General features: G+C 41.2%; 1 protein-coding gene across 1 annotated transcript in view; it reads right to left on the reverse strand.

Moving 5' to 3' along the window:
* The window catches only part of atf6 (activating transcription factor 6), a 30,945-nt gene that overhangs the window by 4,020 nt on the left and 5,684 nt on the right, over positions 1–21,241 (reverse strand). Inside the window, exons 8-15 of the mRNA XM_018667419.2 lie at positions 14,403–14,588; positions 14,103–14,194; positions 12,429–12,578; positions 10,796–10,891; positions 10,573–10,675; positions 9,629–9,693; positions 8,426–8,537; positions 4,481–4,565 (exon numbers count right to left, since the gene is read on the reverse strand). Of these exons, the coding sequence (XP_018522935.1) occupies positions 4,481–4,565; positions 8,426–8,537; positions 9,629–9,693; positions 10,573–10,675; positions 10,796–10,891; positions 12,429–12,578; positions 14,103–14,194; positions 14,403–14,588 (889 nt within the window). The remainder of the gene's footprint in view (positions 1–4,480; positions 4,566–8,425; positions 8,538–9,628; positions 9,694–10,572; positions 10,676–10,795; positions 10,892–12,428; positions 12,579–14,102; positions 14,195–14,402; positions 14,589–21,241) is intronic.

A 21,241-nucleotide genomic window follows, 5' to 3' on the forward strand; every position in this document is an offset into this window, starting at 1 on the left:
GTTTCAGCGACACAGTGAGCTGGTGTGTGCTGATAAAGGCCCGATGTCTGGCAGTGATACATCTGAGGAAACCTGAGAGTGGATCTCAGGGAGGACAGTGGCTGCCAGACTGGCACAGACTCTGAGGACACACTCATGAGGAAAGTTTTTTTTTTTTTACAAGATAAAGGAAGCACTTCATCGAATGTAATTACTAAATTACAGGACATGATTTGGGTCAATAAAAATAAACAATGGTTTAATAGGATGTCATCTGGGAACTTAAACATTTGCATAACCTACAAATACACTTTTCAGAATTTGTTGTTACTCAGAAAATTCCATCAATATGCTCATCTTTATTTACAAGATAACATTATATGAATGAGTGGATTATTCTACAATATAATGTCAAAGCCAACTGTGAACAATTAAACAATAGGGTAATAATAAGACTAAGAGTCTACATGGGTAACAGCCATAGCAGCTCTGTAAGGCTGTGTTTAGGCACAGCATTGCTTAAAGCTAAATGTTAATGTTAGCATGCTAACATGCTCACATAGATCACTTACCATATTCGCAATCTTAGTTGAGCTTGTTAGCATGCTAACATTTGCTGGTTAGCACTTAACACACAGTACAGCTATCAGTGGACCCTAGAGGAAGTTAACAGATCACCAGAGTTATTACAATTCACCCTGAGATGAATATCTGTACCAATCAATCAATCAATCCAAAAGTTGCTGATATTTGGATCTGGATCAAAGCAGTGGACTGACAACTGACAATTGATAATGCCACCAATAGAGCCATGCATCCTATATGGCTAATAACAAGCTCTAAACATGAACAATTAACAGACTCAAGTTAGAATATTTCAGGATGGCAAGGGTTAAACATTTGGCTTGGTGAGAGTGCACTCTAATTCAGAGGTCTAGTGGGGATGTTCTGTTTAGATTAGAGGAACAGGAAAATCTGACCCTTCAGTGTTGTGGAGCTCTACCTTGCACCCCCAGTGAAAGCAACCTATTAGCTACAGTGCACATGTACAATCTCAGAGAAGTAAAAATAGACTGCAGTCCCACGGTCGATCCACCGGTCGATGATGTCACCTCCGAAACATTTCTCTCCCCAAAACATGTCACTTCCACTTGATTGAGCTACTTTCAAACTCGGAGGATCATTAAATACACACACCCTTCGGTCCTTATAAGGAGCCACTGCTCAGCCAGATATGTTTTCAGAGAGAATCAAAGAGGTCAAGGTCAAGTAACTTTAACAGAGCCCCTGAACCGTGGACACGCATCGAGACAGAGACAGACGACGGCTTACATCAAAGTCTCCATCTTCAATGTTCGGTTATTGACCAAGACAGACCCAACGATCACTCCAGATTAGCAGAGTCTATCCACCTCCTCCAGATGAAAACCATTTAGTGACTGGAGAAGGAAGGCATTCCTAAAGGAGTGCAGCAACAGGGAGCTGGAAAGAATTATCCTCCACTGTCGAGCAATCATGCTCCAGAGAGAGGACAGCAGTTCCTGCTTTTCTAACGATCTCACTCATCTAAATATGTAGATTTGCACTTAATCACTTCAAAGTTGCAAACAAAGTCAACATAAATCTAAAATGCTACTTGAGGGATGTCATCTGTGCGACACTATGGGGTTTCATATGTAACAGGGGAAAGAATGTGCAGGTTTTGTGCTACTAGAGAATCACAGTCACCATTTGCTTTGTCAGCCTCTGTTGGCTTGGTTTCTAACTACAGCCCTCGCTGTCAGGTCAACGAGGCTCTACCCGGGAGAGCAGTTGCAGCATCTGAAACTAAAGCTAGTGAACATGCATCTGTGTTAACATAAAACTGGTGTTCCCCCTCACTCTTAAAGACACCACATGCTCCAGCCAACATGGTAGATGCAAACACACCAACGGCTGAAATGACAGAAAAGACTAAAGGTACAAGCACAAAAGAACAGACTGTTGTCAGGAGACAGCAAGCATCAACGAGAGATCATGCAAATCGAAGAATCTTTTCTTGAGAATCTTTCCAGACGTGATATCTCTCGCTGAATGCCACCTTTGTTTGGCCATTTCAACAATTAGCTGAAAGGGAGGTCTTGGATTTCACCATTTGCTGCTATTTCAATGGGCCATCTGACCAGCACGGACCTCAACATTCCTCCCTGACAAGACCAACCAAGAACAATGTTTACCTTCATCAATCTTCATCTCTAACACCCCCCTCCCAGAATAAAAAAAGTTATTTCCCGATGGCCGTGTCTTCCATGCTGAGTAAGAGGCTCATATTCCACTGACTCACTCCTCTAAGAGTTGGTTGAAACCCTAATTAAATCTGTTGCTGGTGCTTTGCCAGTGACAGGGAGATATCATAAGAACAAGAGGATTTCTGATAACAAAAATGCCAGTTAAATAGCCAACAACAACAGCAGGCTGTCGTCCTAATTGCTCACACCCTACATACATGGTTCCTCTCGGGTAAGTTTCCTTTCTGTTTACTGTCCCGCAGGCTCTGTGAAATCAAGCCACCTGATGATTAACTCCGTGGCGTTTGGACATATAAGACTTCTTTCCACTGAAACCTCTGATGACCTGACTTTAAAATGCTGCATTGATAATCCAGCAGATCTGAGGGCCATGGAGAAAACTTGTGATGAGCTCATTCAAATCAAGAACATGTGCACACTTAAATGATTCATAGAAAACAGTTTGGCAACAAATGCACCGGTGGAAGTCCAAGGTTTTTCCTGATCAAGTGCTCAGATACTGAGGCATACCTCATGTTTACCAGTGTTAAAATGTTTGGGTTTGTTTTCGAGGGCAGGCGGTCAAATAAACGGGTGATTGCTTCTCAAACGGTCTGGTCTAACCCCTCCACCTCCACCACCCCACCCACCCACTACAACCAAGTATGGCTCCAATTGCCACCCACACTGACAAGCTGTGAACAGCAATTGTGCTCTTTAAGAGGAAAATGAAGCAGTCTAGATGGGCTGATGTCCCTGCTCTACAATCTGAAGGGGTTCTGCATTTGCGTGAAAATAAAATAAGACTTTTTAATCACTGGCAGTCAGCCATTATGTGCCACAATGACAGTGAATGGTTTGTCTGGTGTGCTCAAACCAAAGGGCTTATATATAAGAGTTTATGGACAAAGTGGGGCACTGCAGGCTGTTTTAAAAACTATAATCCTATGTGTCCAGAATAATATTTCTACCAGTGATGACTGGCATTGTAACATACTCACAAAACTCACATTTAGCAGACTGAAGAGGATACATAATGACACTCTTGTAAAAAAATAAAGCGTTAAACACACACATAACCAGAAACCAACTGCGACACTGCCTTGCTTGCAGGTAGCAGATGTATCAAAACTGCACAAGTTATTACTTCCTTTGCCTGTAGGTGGCACAGATTGGAGAGGACCACAGGTCTGGATGACACTGGCTTGGATATATTTTTTTTGGGTGCTTTGTACAAATAGTAATTGTTGCCCTTGTTGGTAAAAACAGTTGTATGGACAATGGCTTTTAGGTTAACATCAGGGCTTTTTTATTTTCTTTAAAATTACTGTAGTGTCTGTTCAAAATGTGCCTGTTGGTAGGGGCTAATTGCTTGGCCTGCATTAATCCAGCTTTCAGCTTGTTTCTGCTGGAGATGGCCGCTCCACATCAATAATGTCTGGATGATGTTGTAGAAAGTATTGTCGCAGCTGAGTTCTTTTTTAAGACCCTAGTATGTGCGCAATGTTTATGGCTTTTTTTGAGAATGGTCCATTCAAAAGAAATAAAAAAATCAATGAACAGAGAAGACTGATAGCAATTCCTCAATTTATAGCAAGATAATAAAAATACGTTTGATATACTTTTATAGTAGAACATCTAACAAAATACAAGTCTCTTATTCAGGCCTCTTTCATTATTTTCAGTCTGAAATCAAGGCCAAAGGGAAATGACCACATTGAAAAAGCTATTTTTCATGTTTGTGTCTGTGTGTGGTTTGGTCAGTGGCTGTACAGACACTTTACAGCTTTGCTAAATGCAGCAGAGAGTATAGTAAGAGGTTGAAGAACATAACAGAAACCACAAAGGACTCTGAGGGAGGGAAGGAGCAAAGATCATCTACTATCAAGATGCAAGATGTCAAAGAAACTTTCTGGCAAGGACAATCTACAAAGAAAACTGCATTTAAGTTCAACATACAACATAAACTCTGGTTCCAGGAGGGCAGATTGTAAAAAAAAACAAGAAAAACATTAAAGGAGGACAAAGGATCAGTATCACCTTAATAGGCTTAAAAAGCAAAAAGTGCTCTATTTTGGTCCCAGAGGTTTTTCCTCACAAGTATCTTAGGCCACAAGTAATGCATTCTTGTGGGGAGACGTGTTTCTGAATCGGCTCCCAGCTTGCCTTTCATCTGCTACACTGTGTTGACTGACCAAACTCCCCAACTGTTGTGTCTGTGCTGCAGCACTTACCATTTATGTTCATGGCTGGCAACAACACAGACATCTTGGGTCGACTTCCTTTATTGTGGTTGGTGGCAGGAAGTAGAAGATGATCCTGAGAACAAAGAAGAGAAGGTCATTAAGAGGAAAATACAACTAATTTGGAAGCAAATAAAATGGTCGGCTGCATGCGTTTGCCAGTTGTTGATCAAGATTTGGAGCTGGAACTCTAAACAGCAGACCTACTGAAGAGCTTGGGACACCTACGGTTTAGCAGTGACGCAAGGGTCACCCGGGAAGGTTAAAAGGTTGGAGCATAAGGCAATCATTTCCATAAAAACCTCTCTCAGATTGAGCACTTTTTTAATTCCTGACCCCCATTGCCTAAACAATTAAAAGTTCCACCTTGGGCCATTTTGAAGCACTTACTGTAACTTGTTAATCCACTTGAAGTCTGAGATCAAAATGGCATTAACCAGCAAAGTGCTTCAGTTACCAGCGCTATTAAAAATAGCTTTTGTGCAACTCATTAGACAATGGGAGGAAAGGTTTTAATCTGAACACATCCTCTTAGAAGAAGAGATGCGGTGGAGAGGAATGCTAATGTGTTAGCACACATGAACACCCCTCCCCGACAACACACACACACACGCACACACAAAGCTGTAGCTTGTATAACAGATTCAAAATTATGAGTTACATCATTTAACTGATGCAATACTAAGAGTGGTGAATGAAAATTAAGGAATGCATCTATTGAATGTTTCAAGGCAACACAACAGGCAAGCAAAACTAGTAAAATGAAGCATCTTAAAAAGCCCATATACTCCACCACAATCAATGAATGAAACCAGCATGAGGCAATTTCTGCTAGAAATCACTGGAGAAATTCAGAACCAGCCAACTTAATTCAAACAAGGATTTAATGGAATTTAGAAATTAGATGGGACATTAGAAGATGAGGCGCAGAAGCATGAGCACAACATTAAAATGATAAGGGCTACTTAAGAACTTTACTATGGACTGATGAAAGAGCTGCTGCGAGTAAATTAAGACAGGTAACTCCAATGTTTTGGTCTCCATTACCTGCAAGATTGGAGCTTTCTGTGGCTTTCCTACTACCAAAAGACCAACTGAAAACTGATTAACTTTACTTGGCCTGCAAACTCGCTCTAGGTAAAATGAAAAATGAGGGGTGTTAAGGTGATGACAGGAGGGAGTATGGTCTGAGGTTAAGAAAAAGATAAATGTTAGAAGACAAGATGAAGCAATGTAGAAGGCTTGGGAGATTTGAGCAATGAGAATGACTTCATCTGAATAAACGGTTTGTCATAAATGCACATGGCACTGTAAGGCATTAGGGATAAGCTGCAAGCCACCAATGGGATTATTATAATGCTAAAAATGAATGAGAGAGTGCTTTGACTGTGCCTGGAGAGTGGTGGGAGGTAGTGAATCACCAACCACATTGCTGCTCATCATCAGGGGACCGACAAGCTTGTCAAGCTGACACAACAGCTGTAGCTGCCATGACAACAGGTGAATTTTCCTTGATCCTTATTGGAAATGGTCCACAGCGAAAGCAACCAGTGTTTCCACCACCACACCTCAATGCACACTTACATAAAGCCACAGGTGCTAAAACAGCACGAGTAGTGAAGCAAGACCGCAAAATGACGGCAGAGTAAGAGCAGCTCCACAGTTTGGTCTTTTTGAGTTACGTTTTCCATCACCTCACCTCATTTCACACTTAAACAAAACCACAGGTGGTAATGTATCTGCCGAGGGCTCAAAGTAACCTTGACCTAAGCGTGCCCATGTCTGACTGTGACCTAAACCATTGGCGAGGGCAACAACAGGCCATGATGAACTCTGCGAAAAATATTTGCCTGAAGGGACAAAAGTCAAAATTGGTAGTGATTGGCTTTACAATCTAAACAAATTCCAAATTTAATCCAGAGCTTTGGCAGTCTTGTAATAACATCATTCTGACTGGAACAGGAAAACAAATGCACGCCCACTTTTGCAGACACACACACACACACACACACACACACACACACATAGAAACCTAGGAAACAAAATACAGGCAAATAAAGTGACTGAGAAAAGCTAATTAAGATCTGTAAGAATTAAAATGGTCACACCTGATAAGAAGTCGGTAATCTAGGCTCTTAAGATATGTCTGTCATGCCCAATAATGTGTCTTTGATTACTCAGACCCTTTGCTGCTCACTAAAACCAGGATAAGTTCACTTCAGCACTTGATTACTGTACAAATAACATCCAAACAGAGCAGGTATGTAATAAGGGAGGCAGGACTCGAAGGAAATAAGTAAAATGAAAAAAAAAAGAGAATTTGATAAAGTCAGAATAATTATTAGATCTTCAGAGAGCTGAAGCAATTTTTTGATTAATCAACCAAAGAAAATGAATCAGAAACTACTCTCATAAACAATTAATCATTTATGTCATTTTTTCAAGCAAAAACACCAAATATTTTGCAGTTTCCTTATCTTAAGTGATAATGAGTAAACTCAATATCTTAAACACTGCCTTTGGATTTGGCATCATCCACCACTTTCTGATTTAATTTGTGGGCCAAATGTAATTAGGAAAAGAATTATTAGTTACAGCTTTACATATTCATATCAAAATAATCAAAGCTTTAAAATAATTATAGAGCTGGTTTTCCTAGCCCTCCTTACCTTACCAGAAGAATAAAACCTCAGGATTTACACTTTATTATTTTGTAAAATGTTTTGATTAAAAACTTTAGTGTCAGAGAGTTTTTTCCATTGTAAAGTTAAATGTTTGGTTCTAAGTTACAAAGTTTCATTTTACTTTTATTTTGGCTTAACTACAGCAGCCTCACTGCTCCTCCGCAACACAAAGCTGCTTGAAACTGAAGGACAGCTACTTGACCTGCAGAGGCCCTCGGATCGGGTAAACCATTGCTGCCATTGTCCCTGTTGTCACCATGCCAACTCAGAGCCAGAAATCTGTCACTTCCCTGGTGACAAGGGGTCTTGATCTTTGACCACATGCTTCAAAACTCCCACCCACTGAGTAATCCTGAGGATTTAAGAGCTTAACATCGCCCAGAGTATCTAGAGGTTCTAAATGTGATATGAAATACTTGATCCAACTCTGTTGAACAGTGACCACATGTGTTCTTGATAAGAAACATATCTATTATCAGCAATAAGTGATTCAGGTTTACAAGGCTGTGTTACTTTTTGAACAAACTTGATAGATGAGCAGCAAGTTCCTGTAATAATGAAAGACATACTGTAATGCCAGCAATTTGTATTATTTTTGTTTGTTTGCACTTGAACAAAAGATTTAAGGTTGAAAGCTCTGAAAAATCTTTTTGGGAAGAAAGAACAGTACTCAAAGGAGACAAACCCAACCTAATCAAAGAACTCTTTCAGTATATGATGTCCAGGAATTAATCATATCACGAGAGAAAATGAAAAACAGGTTTAGAGTCTCAAATGTGGAAAAATGGTCAAATGAATAACGACCAAAAAAGATTAGCAATGACATATGGTCATGCCTCAAAATCTAAAACATGGTCTTGATGATTGCAAATGGACCAAGGAAACTGGACTGGAAAGGGGTAGTTACACCCCTGGGCATGTGCATTTCATCCCTTCCCCCACCCTCCTCTTTCCTCTCAAATCATCCCACTCTATTGAGGAGAAGACCTATTACATATAACTGATGATTCATAAGTTACTCTTACTATAATCAATTATTCACTTTTTATTGTTAATTTGTGAAAAGGAAATCCCATGGCGGACAAAAAATTGAATGAGATTTGATTAGTGTTGAGCTGTGAAAACTTCCCTCACAATCTCCTCTAATTTTACTTTATGTGACCAATTAGCTGCTGCGTCAGATTTTGTGTGGAGACCAGCGGCGGTTTCTCCTCTCAGACTGGTGTCATGCCCCAGGCAAGTTGAAACTTACCCTGCGGAAAGATACCACGTAGAAAGTGTCGCCACGACGGTTGATCTCATCAAAGAAGTCACTGTATGTATGATGAGGAGCGTAGTACACCTGCAGCTCGCTGCCAGGATTTCTGTTGGGAAATGAAGAATTACAGGATTGCAGATAAACATGAAGAACCACTGAAAAAAGTATTTGGAAATAGAGAGACAGAGAAAGCCAAATGGAAACTGGAGTTCAGCTGATATGGGTGTTTCAAAACTGGTACTGTATGTCTCTGATTAAGTGCGGATACTCCACACTCCACTCCACAGAAATCTGTATTATATCTGGCAAATTTCGAGCAGATTAAATTCTTCAGAGTTCTACTAAAACACCAAGATTATTTGATATTTCTGTCCATTTAACACACAACGTAGAGGCAGACTCTACTGCTGCATGAGTGGTTCTAATCACATAGTATGCAGTGTAAAGGTCACAGACATAAGGATAAAAACCAAAATAAAACTTCAGTGTCATGCTTGAAATTGGACTTTTCTGTGTATTTTTATTTTCATATTGGCCAACTGGTTTCCCCACAGGTCAATTGTTGAATGCTTCATAGCCAGACCTATAACTAGGGGAAAAAAAACTGTAGGTGGCCAAAGAACTATTGACTCCATCTGTCTGATCTAAACCACACAGCACAGTCCAGCAGAAAAGGTTTTTACTGACTGCCAAACCTCTGAAGCAGTGTACAAGGGTCACTCTTAAAAAAAAAAAACACTGTATAATAAATCAGTCCCGTCATAAAAACCAAAAAGTGGACACACTCCAAAAATGTGGAAATAGAAGCAGAAATGTTGCATTTAAAGACCCACTTTAGTCAAATACAACTCTAAAACAATGAAACATACCAGTTTGTTATGTCTACAGTTGCTTTACGTAATGGACACAACTCAATTGCTGCAGTTATCTACTCCTGCGGATCCCGCTGACAATAAACACTGCAGTCTGCAACTCTATAAACAGGTTTCAGCTCACCGTTTTAGTTTACCACACACTGCTGGTTTACCACCCAAGTAGTGGTTGTTGTGAATTTGTTCTGATAGCTACAGTATGTTCTGCCCTCTAGCTGTCAGAAAATGCTTGTTGCAGCTTTAAAAACAAATGACAATTGTTTGTAAGTTAAAATAAAAGAAGTTTAAATCTGACATAAAGGCACTGTAATACACCTTTACCTACTTTTTCTCAGTGGTTTCTGTGTATTGGACAGTCAAAATCTGGGCAGCCTCCTTATTCTCTGTTTTCTGTTAGGGGAAAAAAGAGGGAAAATTAACTATGATCGCTTTATAATCACATCAAGTAACCATTAGAGAGAGCTGGATAAACTGTTGGCAACACTGTCTAACACATAAACACAGACTCCTTTCAAAACATTACTAGTGACCATCATATAAAAACATCTAGACATCAACACACCCATTCCAGTCCCAAGATCTTCTCTAAATAAATCCCATGTAGTTTAGAAATCTTAGCTTTTCTTGTTCATATCATAGGGTAACGGCTATCGGTTAAAACTTTCAAAACCGTGCCTTAGACAAAAGGACATGTTGAATTACTTGAATCAGCAGAAATAGAGTTTAAAATATAATTACCTGTTAATTATATGACTTGTATTGTGTATGAGTTTCATATGTTAAACGTGAACACGAACATTTACTATGAAATGAGTGTGTAGTGCTGGAGACTTTTCTGTTAGTAATGTGGAGAACAGGTGTGTATATATATATATATATATATATATATATACACACACTAACAGGGCAGCTCTTGTCAGATTGGACTTGAATTTGTAAAAAAAAAAAAAAAAGATGGAAAAAAAGGAGCAGGGGGCACTAATCCTACACCTCCCCTCTAAGTGTTGTGTTTACTTTCTCAGGGCTGCCGGATTAAACTTGGGCCAATAAAGAGAAATGAGAGGCAGAAAAAGGGAAGGTGTGAGGAGAGGTGAACCAGTGGTGAAAGAGGTTTCAGTTTGACAAAAAATAAAAACATTTACACTGAAAGTAATGGCTTGAAATACATGTGAACTTTGGTTTGTGAACTTTAATGCCAACACTGACCACTGTGTACATTTTTGCATACATACTTTCCCCAGTCTTCCAAATCATGCTGCTGTGACTTACCAGAATGGTCCTGGTGGGTTTGTGATGGCTGTTACTCATGCGCCTGGATTTGGTCTGCTGCACTTCATGACGATGGACCCAACCCCTCAGCTCATGGGCCAACCTGTCATTTAAAGTTAACACAGTGTATTTTCTTACATGCTCAGTACGACTTAGTTGATTTTGTGGTCTTATGTGAAAAGACGACTTGGACATACAGTACATTAAAGAGTTTATAACTTACTCTATGCACTTGGTCCTGTTAATAGGAGGCTGGCAGGGGGGTGGAGGACGGAGGAAGATGGGATCCTTCACCACCATCAGGGCCTTGTCTTCAGAGCTACGGCAAAAAGAAAGAGCAGACAGAGGCTGTTAAACAAAGAGAGAGGTGATAAGTTTACAAGGCTGTTCAGATGCTATGAAATCAGTGTAAGAATTTCAACTAACAATATGATAAAAATACTCTTCACATGTTGAGAATATTCTTTGAATGCAAACTGAGAGCCAACATCCAGAGTCATTTTGGTAAAGGGAGGCAGAAGAGTGCCATGAAGGGACCAGCATGTCTTCAATATGGGGACAATTATATCTCTATTGCGTTTCATTGGTTACTGATGAGTTAACATGTGCAGAGGTGGCAGAACTTCACTCAGTGAATGTGCGCACGAAAACGCTGACTTGCACTGAGAAGGGAAGTGCAAAGACTTTGGCTTGATAGGACCACATGCTGCTATAAATCCAGCTCAGAATTATTATAAACATGCTACAGAGAACTGAGCAGTACCGCTCAGGAGGTCACACTCAGTCTGATTATTGACAGTGACAGCCCAAAGCCTCGGTTGTTACCATAGGGTGGGTTTACACACATTATTGGTTAGCAGCACATTGCATGACTTTCCTCCTCAACTGTTACTGTGACTTTAATTACAACTGTTATACCTCTCTGTAAGTGAATGATCATGTTCCATGAGGTGCTGATGTAGACTGTCCACAGTCAGTGCCCACCTGCAAGGGGGCCTTGTTAAGAAAAACGTCTGCCAACGACGTAATTCCTCCCCTGGGCCTCCCTGATCTGAGCCAAAACGTCGACTGCGCCTCGCGTTCCCGTCTCTAAATGTCCTGGAAATGGTTCTGCGAGACAACATGTCAGACCACAGAGGCCTGATCATAACTCTAACTGAGGGGCCCGTATTAACCTTCCCGCACACACACCTTCCTTTTTCAGTGGAACCCTGAGATTAGGTTGCATATCTCCCCCGTCATCCTCCCCCCTCTGCTGCGTTTGGTGCTGTCACCCCCTTTTGTAAAGGCTAATGTGTTCCTTCCTGCCCGCGCTGTTTTTAATGCTGCCGGGAAACCTGATATTACAGGTGAATGGTTTGCATTAACATGTGACATACCCTACACAGAGATCTGACACAACACAGGCTAGCAATGTCATGCAGACATCAGATGCTCTGACCACCTTGCAAAATATTATTTTCGTGGGGGTGCAGGTAATGTACCAAACAAGAATGATATTTATGCAATTTACAAATGAGACTGCTTGGCCTCTAGTGCAGAAAGAAAAATATATAACCCTTTAGGAAAACAAACTGTTACCAGCAATATAAAGCTGGATGTCAAACAAGGCCTGACCCCAATTTCCCACCTTGTTACTCCAAGCACAACTGCTGGGCCAACTAGCCAGGGGCCTGGAGGCATTTGAAAGGCAGACATTTGGACAGAGTTGGTAATCGGCTGGTGCGTGTGTTTATGCGTGCCGTAATGAGCTGTACCACCTCAGACCGAGCCCAGGCACAGGTGTATCCTGGTCCGCTGACATGGTGGTTAAATACAGTGTTGTGAAAGGTGTTGTGGGAGGTAGAGCTTGTTACCTGTCGGCCATCTCGGAGGGGCCGCCGCCGAGGGTTTCTGGGCCCATCACAACCTCAGTTTCTGCCTCCGGGGAGAAACCCAGCAGGTGTCTGCCGCTGTGCTGCATGGAAACAACATCGAGCTTGGAGCCCGGGCCACCCTGAAACAAACTGATGACACACGAGACAGGTGAAGTGAGGAAAAGAGACAAGTGAGGTAAAACCAGGACACTGGAGATGGAGGAAACAAAGAGCTTGGTACTGGACTGCAAATGACCACTGAATTCCATGCGGCCCACATCCTGTGCACAGGAGGGTTTTTCGTTTTTAGCCACAAGCAGAATCTGAACTCTGATCTAGACTGTATAACCCAAAGCACGACGGGGCACACACACAAGCAAAAATACACAGTCTCTTTCAACAGTATTACTACACTGGGTGGCATTTTCATTTCAAAGGGATCTGACCTCAAAAGCGGGCATTTTTTACATTCCAGAGGAGAGCCCGAACACAAAACACACAGATATGTGAGCGCAGGTACAGACACACACAGAGTTTAGCTACTGTGAATACCGCTCAAAGTCGCAAAAGCAAACTCATTTACGGGTCCCAAGAAACTTTTTCATGTTTAAGCTCTAGAGAACGGCTGAAAGAATACATTCCCAGCACAGAGTGCACGCATGCTATCAAAGCCAACAAGTCCAACAAGTAGACGCTTGCATCTTTGTGGAGAAAATTTCTTCCCGGGAGAAAACAAACATTTTTATAACATGAGAACAGAGAATCTGTCGTTATAGTTGGAGGTGGACTGAGCTTGAGTTTGAGGAATTACACAACCCCTCCATCTGCTAGCTGGGTGGAATTAAGCTCTTCTTTCCCCAGTGTAGTTTTATATAACTCTTCTTATTTTGTCATGATTAGTAATATTACATGTAGAGATAAGAAAAACTGCCACACACAAATGTTTTATACTTCTTTTGTGGAATAAAATGATTTTCTTCTACATTTCTAAGTGGTAAATGTTTACTTTCCCCCACAACTGAGCAGGTTGTTTCAAGACTTATTCCCCCATTAGTCATGAAGTCCTATAAACTCTGGCAACAACATCAAAAGACTGGAGCATACACACAAGAGCAATATGGCATGGATGAAGTATTAATCATCAGCTGGTCTGGACTTGTACAGTATGTGCATTACTGGACTACAGTATTATGGACTGTGCCACAAGGAAACAAAGTCTGCATCATTTTTATCCCTTAATAATAACATTAACAAGCCAGTTGGTGGGAAAAAGACAGTCAGAGAGTTATTTGTCAGCCTTTATTTTTAGGTCAGTGTGTTAACAACCTTGTCAACAGTGATATAGATGAGGTAGGTTTTGAGGGAAAAAAAGAACATGTTGCTTCAATGCAAAACGTTTTGCACTGTTTTCAATAAACTTTTTTTGTGCAGTGTCTTACATGAGAAGCGTGATTCCCAGAATGAGTCATGGGGCTTCCCATTTGTTTTCTTCCAGTAATCAAATACTTGTGCATTCACAATATGTTACCAGTAATCCTCCTGTATCCTGAGCTACAGTATCTGCCTTCATCCGCGTTCCTGTGGTTTGAACTGAATGAAAGCCATTGGACAGTAAATGCAGTTACTGTCTTAAGGCACTTGAAGGCATACAGACAATCATTGTCACATGCTCACCTCGTTGGTCCAACATTTAGCACGAGGAACACCAAAACCACCATGAGACACACGGCTCTCCTCTTGGGCGCTGTCGTCTTTAGTACTGTGTTCTGCAGGGAAAAGGAAGAAACCACATCATATCCCAAACTACAAATTGTGTGTGGACGCAGAGTTTTTGTCTTTGTTGACTTCATCACAAGTTTTGCTGCGTTACTTTTCACTCTCGAGGTGTTTCATCTGTGCACATGCATCCCTATCTGCACAGAGGTCGCAGCCTGTGAGGAAGTATCAACAAAGCAGTGGCTTCTAGCCTCTCACCTCACTCAGCAGGCCCTCCAGCTGTCTCTTGAGGTTGCCATTCTCACACTTGAGCGCCTCATTCTCAGACAACGCCACTTTCAGGCGAGCCTCCAACGAGAGCAGATACTCTTTCTTCTTTTTCCGAGACAGGGATGCTGACTCGCGGTTCTTAATCATGCGCTGCTGCCTCTGGGACAACTTCGACTGGAGAGAGACAGACAGAAACAAAGACAAAAGAATAACATTTGGCAAAGGTATTACTCATGTGGAGTCACCTATTTCATCCTTCATCCACTCGGCACCTATCCAAACATGAACAAGGGACGGTTATTGTGAGAATGCAGTGAAATGCCTGAGCCACCTGTTGGGCTGTAGATCATTGGTTCCTCTCACTGGTGTGACATCATGTTTATCTATGCTCTCAGGGGCATTTGGTCAAAAATGGCTTTTCATTCATGTGGGCAATATCTCTCTGTGAAACCACCCAAACAAGTTTCTAGAGGAAAAAAACGACATGCACATTTAGGCATGTGAAACAACACAGCAGTCAATCTTAGACAAATATGTTATATATGCTTATCCCTATTTTACTGCTGTTTCCACGCTAGAGCTTTAACATCTGCTCTGTCAATTCTTTCAGTTCCTTGTTATAACACCCACTTGTTTGTAGGATGTGGTACCCTGAAAAACACAGTGAAACTCCTTAAAAAAAAGAAGTGAAAGAAGACAGGAGAAGTCTGAGCAGGGAACGCTGGCATGAAAGAGAAACAACCTGTAAAAAGACAGACAACACAGTGAGAAAGTAAATGGAAGAAGCAAAGGGAAGCCTGACATGAAAGCTTAGTTATTTTCACCGGGAGAACTCCCTGGCCGCTGATGCTCCAGTTTACTACAGTGACAGAATAATAAACAGACATGTTCAAGATGTGTCGCGAGGTTAATGACACCTCTGCAACAAATCACTGCTCTAAAGAGCCCCTAAGTGCACGCGATCAGACTTCTGCCTGAAAATATTTACGCCAACATCCTCTGAGAGGTCATGAGGTCTCTCCCAATGCCTCTGTTCTATACCTGAAGAAGGACGTGTTTACGGAGCGTGTCGCTCTTTGAGAAATGGGCTCACATCAGACGCACATAAACAGTGGGGCACTATATATGCTACAGGTCTTAATGTAAAGAAACAAGTCCAACTGTAGTCAGTCTTAATTGCCATAATTAGAGTCTTCATGCTCAACTTAACCTGCAAATAAATAGATGACATTCAGCATTTTTCTGTTTAGATTCCCCAGATTTGTCTATGCAAGGCTTTCTTTCACATCAGCACTGTCTAAACTCTGAGTAAGCAGAAAAATATGTATGTGAAAATAAACAAATTAATGACTGAACCAATAAATAAGAGCAGTTTAAAGTTTGTTTCCAGTGAACGTGAGCAGAGAGCTGAAATCACAGTATGGCCTGCTAACCCCAAATAGCATATATCTTGACATGACCTACCACAAATTAACACAACCTATGGCTGTGACTACCCAAACACCTTCATTGTTCTTCCAGTCCCCAGCTACCCCTTTACTACCCTTCTCGAAACACAAACACCCTCCCTGGGGTAAGCCTCTAAGATCCTGGGCCTAATAGCCCCTCTGGTGATTAAGTTATTTGGATCCCTGTATTTGTATTCTGTCTCCTGAGAAACCCCTCTGTCTCCCAGCCCAGATCTGGGAGCTGTGCCACTAGCCTGAGCCTGGGAACGCTGCAAGTAAGCAGTTACCAGGGAGTGGAGAGCAAGGGGAACTTCGTGTCGGTACCACATGAGGCTGAGGAGGGAAATGTGGGGCAGGGGGCAGAGTGGCATTTCAACATGAAACTCACATGAAAGGGTGGGAGGTTAACGCTAAAACCGATTCTAACTCAAACTGTTTAAGAGTTGGTGGGAAAAGTCAATGTGAAAAAAAAAATGGTGCCCATAAGTAGGGCACATGCCCCCAGCTGTTCATGTAACTCTCTGCACAGTGGCAGGCTGTAGACAGCTGTTGATGCACTGAACAGTCCTGGGTGTGAATGCATGTTATTGCATGAATATGCTGGGGTGTTAACTGAAAGGAAGAATTCCTGCTCAACAACTTTGGAATGACGAAAAAAAAAGGAAAAAAAGCAAGAGTTAACAAGAAAATAGCAACAGATCCCCACATGCCTGACTGTCACAGTGCTTTTCCATTCAGCATCCAAAGGGTTACTCCAGGAGGAAGTGTGTGATGAACCATTAACCTATCCAAATGGGAGGGGCTTTGTTTAACAAGTCGGGGTGAAAACATCGCCTGACTTTACTGGAGGTCATAAACACCTATAACTGTGGCATGTGCTCCACAGGTGGAATAACTGTCACCTGTGATGAATACCTGTGATATTCAGTGCTTTCAAAGAGTTATTTTGTGTTGCAATTCACCTTTTAGGCACTCGATTACACGAAACCTGCAGTTCATAATCCACAGAGGGTGAAATTAGTTGCTGTGAGTTGTGCACAGGTGTAGAGTAAAAGCAAGACAGCAAGTTTTTCCAATTGACTTATGTCTTGTGACTGTTTTTTATATTGTGGCATAAACTCTTTATTTAAATTTCCAATTAGGTACAGTGTAAAAGGACTTCCTACGTGCCCTGCATTGTCAATAAACATTCAATTTAATAAAAGCTTAGTATCTGACACTGTGCAGAGAAACAATGGGATTTTGTCAGATGCATTTACAGTAGTTTTTCTTCTGTATAACATAACACAAAAGCAGGTTTTACACATTATAACAAGAGCAAACAGATGTGGTGACAAAAACATGCACTCAAAATCCACTGGGCTGAAATATTTAACAGATTTTCTTCACATCATATGGTAACTGGTTTAGATCACTGGGTAAAAAAACAACAAATGCAATATTGTTACACCCCTAGCAGCAATGATAGATGTCTTCCTGTATGAGTGTCGAATAATGAGGCAAAACAGTGAGTCTACATAGAAGAATCCTGAACAATCTGATGTAACCTTTTTGTTAACTGTTATGTTTTTAATTAGCCCCTCTTGTAGCTGTCCAGGAAATATGTCAAGGTGATTGTTTTTTTCCTTTGACTCAACCAAGCACTGAGATTTTGAACACTTTGAGCTGAGGCAAAAGAAAACTAAAGACCTAAAAGCATCAACTTCTGGGATACATGTAGGAGACCTCCTCTCTATCCAGAATCACTACATGTTCTCCTGGGGTCCCCTCCTGTAAATCCTCCCATCCTACTAATGGGAGGATTTGTTGAGGCCTGCAATTCCAGACTGGAGTGTTTCTCAGTCACACACACACACACACACACACACACACACACACACACACACACACCTCACACACAGCTAAATCCCTGGCTGTGCAGGAGCCCATTACATTACAGTGACCCAATCCCTGATGGCTGTTTACAGCTGTCGCAAAATGCTTCGTTCTGCACAACACCTGTCTGGAGCATGTAATCATTAGCAGCCGTTTAACACCCAGGCTTATATAGGCTAACTATAGGCCAAAATACAGTACTGTAAACAACATTAACAGTGACACACACACACACTCACACACACACACACACACACATACTGTAGATACAACACGCAGGAACACCTGGCACAGGCATGCCATCTTTAACAGGCATTTTACACATCCACCCCCAACCTCACCAAGTCCACCACTGTGCTGCTGCTACACCACAGTGAGGTTATTAAGTGAACACAGCTGCAGAAGGTCCAAACACTCGCAAACACACTCACACAGTGTGACCCTATGGCTCAAGAGCCTGTCGGTGGGCCACAGAAACAACTCTAAGGTCCATTTCCTTTACAGTAAGCTTTATCTAAGGTGTTGAAAAGCTGTTCAACGATATACTGTCCTTTCTTTCACTGCTCTTTACCGAGAAGTAAGCTGAAGTAGAAGCTCGAAAAAACTTATTTTACCCCCCCCCCACAATTAATGTGTACAGCCCCTCCCCTTTAATCACCTATTGTAAACTTTATTGACTTGGTTAGCTTTACCCTTGGCTGAGAGGCGCATTTGTTTTGGCTTCTGCGGTTTGGAATCCCTTTGACATTGCTCTCGAAAGGTCTGGCACGAAGAGTGCTTCTCAGGACTCGATTATGCCCATGATAATTGGAAAAGTTCCTCTTGTCCCGTTTTAGGGGCCGACTATTTTTACAGCCAGAGGTCAACAATTACCAGTCATAAAACAACAACCACTTGTGAAATTTCAGCTGAGATTAATCGTTAAAAAACGCCTGATGGAAAACATCGTTAATGTCGAGATAAATTAAGCAGACTGATGGAACAGAGCATTCTGACATTAGTTTATGACTAATGTTTTTTGCGTTCATGAGTAATGCCACACAGTGATTGTTCCTTATAATAGCTGAAAATTTGAGCCATGTTCTGTGGTCATCACCACAGAAATCACAGGAGATGATTTAAGCGACCCTCCACCAATGTGACACATATGGTTCTCCATAATTAAAAAAAGGTACTCTTAAGTCCATTAATGTATTTTTGCAGCTTAACTGCCACGCCAGTGTGAGCTAGAAAGAAAATGGGAAACACTGCGAATGCGGAAGTCCTGCTTTCAAAAAAAGCACAAGACGGAGTGAGAACACGTTTCTCAACACACAAAAAGGTCAAACAAGTCTGAGCCATCGGGAACTGCTGTGCTGGAGAACGATGCCTGAAACAACACTGAAGCTGCTGAAAGTCACGGCATCTCCCTGGCTGCACAATGGAGACTGGAAGTTCAGACTAGAAGAAGAGGCATTCACAGTTTATTCAACCAACAAAGAGAAGAAAATCAGAACAACAAACTAGCCTCAGGCCTTTAAAAGAATATAACAGACTCTCTCACCCAAAATAAGACCAGCACGCACAAAAGATGGAGAGCTTTTATTGAGAGGCCACAAGTTGGTACCGTAAACAAAACATACTATAATTGAGTTTTCTTTTTTAACTTTTAAATCTCTGGGGGCAGTCCCTGCTGCAGTTAATAGCACCTTACAAGATTCCCTAAAAGCTCTGCACTGTCCTGTGCTGTCATTAGACAGAGCTACGAGAAATGAGTGTGTGAGGAGGAGAAATACAGAGGGTCAAGAGTGTGTGTGTGTGTGTGTGTGTGTGTGTGTGTGTGTGTGTGTGTGTGTGTGTGTGTGTGTGTGTGTTTGTGTGTTCACTCTGCATGTTTGTGTGTGTACTCTGTCCAATGCAGCTGTCCTGACATCACCCCTGAATGCAACAAGCGGAAGGATCTCTGTCATCCACACAGAGAGTAACGTCCTTCTGTGACACTGTTCACACTGTCTGAACTGCAATTACATAACACGTCTATCTTTCCAATAAAAACCCATGATCAACTGTCGATTGTTTATGGCTTCATGACTGCATTGCTAAGGATCAAGATACACTCTGACAACCAGCATAAATTTTTTTCAAAAAAAGACTGATTTGATTGGATTTTAAATAAGAACTGGCAAGCAGATGCTTCTCTTCTATGAGTCCATGAAAACAAATAAAAACAAACTTCAAACATTTCAGAAAAACATCATTTTGCCTGTTTAAAACTTGGAATCACGTAATCTGAACATGCCGCTGTTCTTACATAATTCTGAGGAAGTATCTTTCAATTATGGAGTAAAAATCATTCATTTTAACCTGATAAATTTTTTCTAAAATAGAAAAACATTCCTGTTATTTATTCACTTTAGGGAAGCATCATTTGTGTCTTTATAGACTCACATGGTCCATACATTGTAATGAGTTTTCCCTCAGTGTGGAAAAATACATTCATCAACATAAATAAAAAAGGTATAAAATTTTCCCTCAACATTTTATTTTCATATTTTACCCAGAAATTAAAGTTAATGGCTTGTGAAATTATAATAAATACTAAATATAGGGTAAAATGAGAGAGTTTATGTTGGCCAAGATCCAACCCGTGTATGAACATGGCAACCACAACATCACAGTTACACAGTGGGCATGTGCATGCACGCCCATGGGTCTACTTATAAGCATGCAGCTGCATGCAAGTGCACACAGGCAAGTCCTCGCATGTCCACACATACACACACAAACACAACTGTTGGAAGGTGCTATTTATTCCTATGAAGACACATTGTCTAATGAATTGCTAAGGCACCTTCTCAGTTAGGCAGCAAATTAAAGACTACGTCCTTCAGAAGAGCTTGTGAGACAAAAATCCCACAGACTATAAAGAGACAAATAGAAGGAGGGAGAGATACTCTTCCCCTGAGAGCAGGCCCATTGCTGTGGTATTAATTAGAGCCATGTATGCTTCTAATACACACAGGCACAAAGTTTGACATCCTTGTCAAACTGTCAACGACAGTTTGTTTGGGCAGTCAGATGTCCGTGACGCCACGTAACTTCACACATGCACTTGTATTTGATCTTCCTGTCTTGATTGTAGAGCAAATGACCTCATTTTGTGTAACCAGAGACCATGTTGCATCTCACTGATCAAGGCAAACTGAGTGGAATGAGACCATTTTGAGACCCCTGATCAAATCACCTTTACAATTTGTAAAGGTATCAACGTACAAAACAATTCTTGTGACTATATTGGGTGAACGAGTACAGCATCAAAATCTCTTGTATCTCACAGTTTTTGTTTCTTCCTAAAAACATTTTTTGTAGAAGTGCTCATAAATACAGCAGTGAATACAGACTCTTTGTCAGGTTTCCCTCATCCAAATCTTTCTGTCTCTACTCTGTTTTTTTAAGCGCACAAAAATAGGTGCATGGAAACACACTCACTCTTAATATCTCAGTGCTCTGTGACTATTTGGTAAG

The sequence above is a fragment of the Lates calcarifer genome, linkage group LG17 (genome assembly GCF_001640805.2).
Source record: "Lates calcarifer isolate ASB-BC8 linkage group LG17, TLL_Latcal_v3, whole genome shotgun sequence".
NCBI lineage: Eukaryota > Metazoa > Chordata > Actinopteri > Centropomidae > Lates > Lates calcarifer.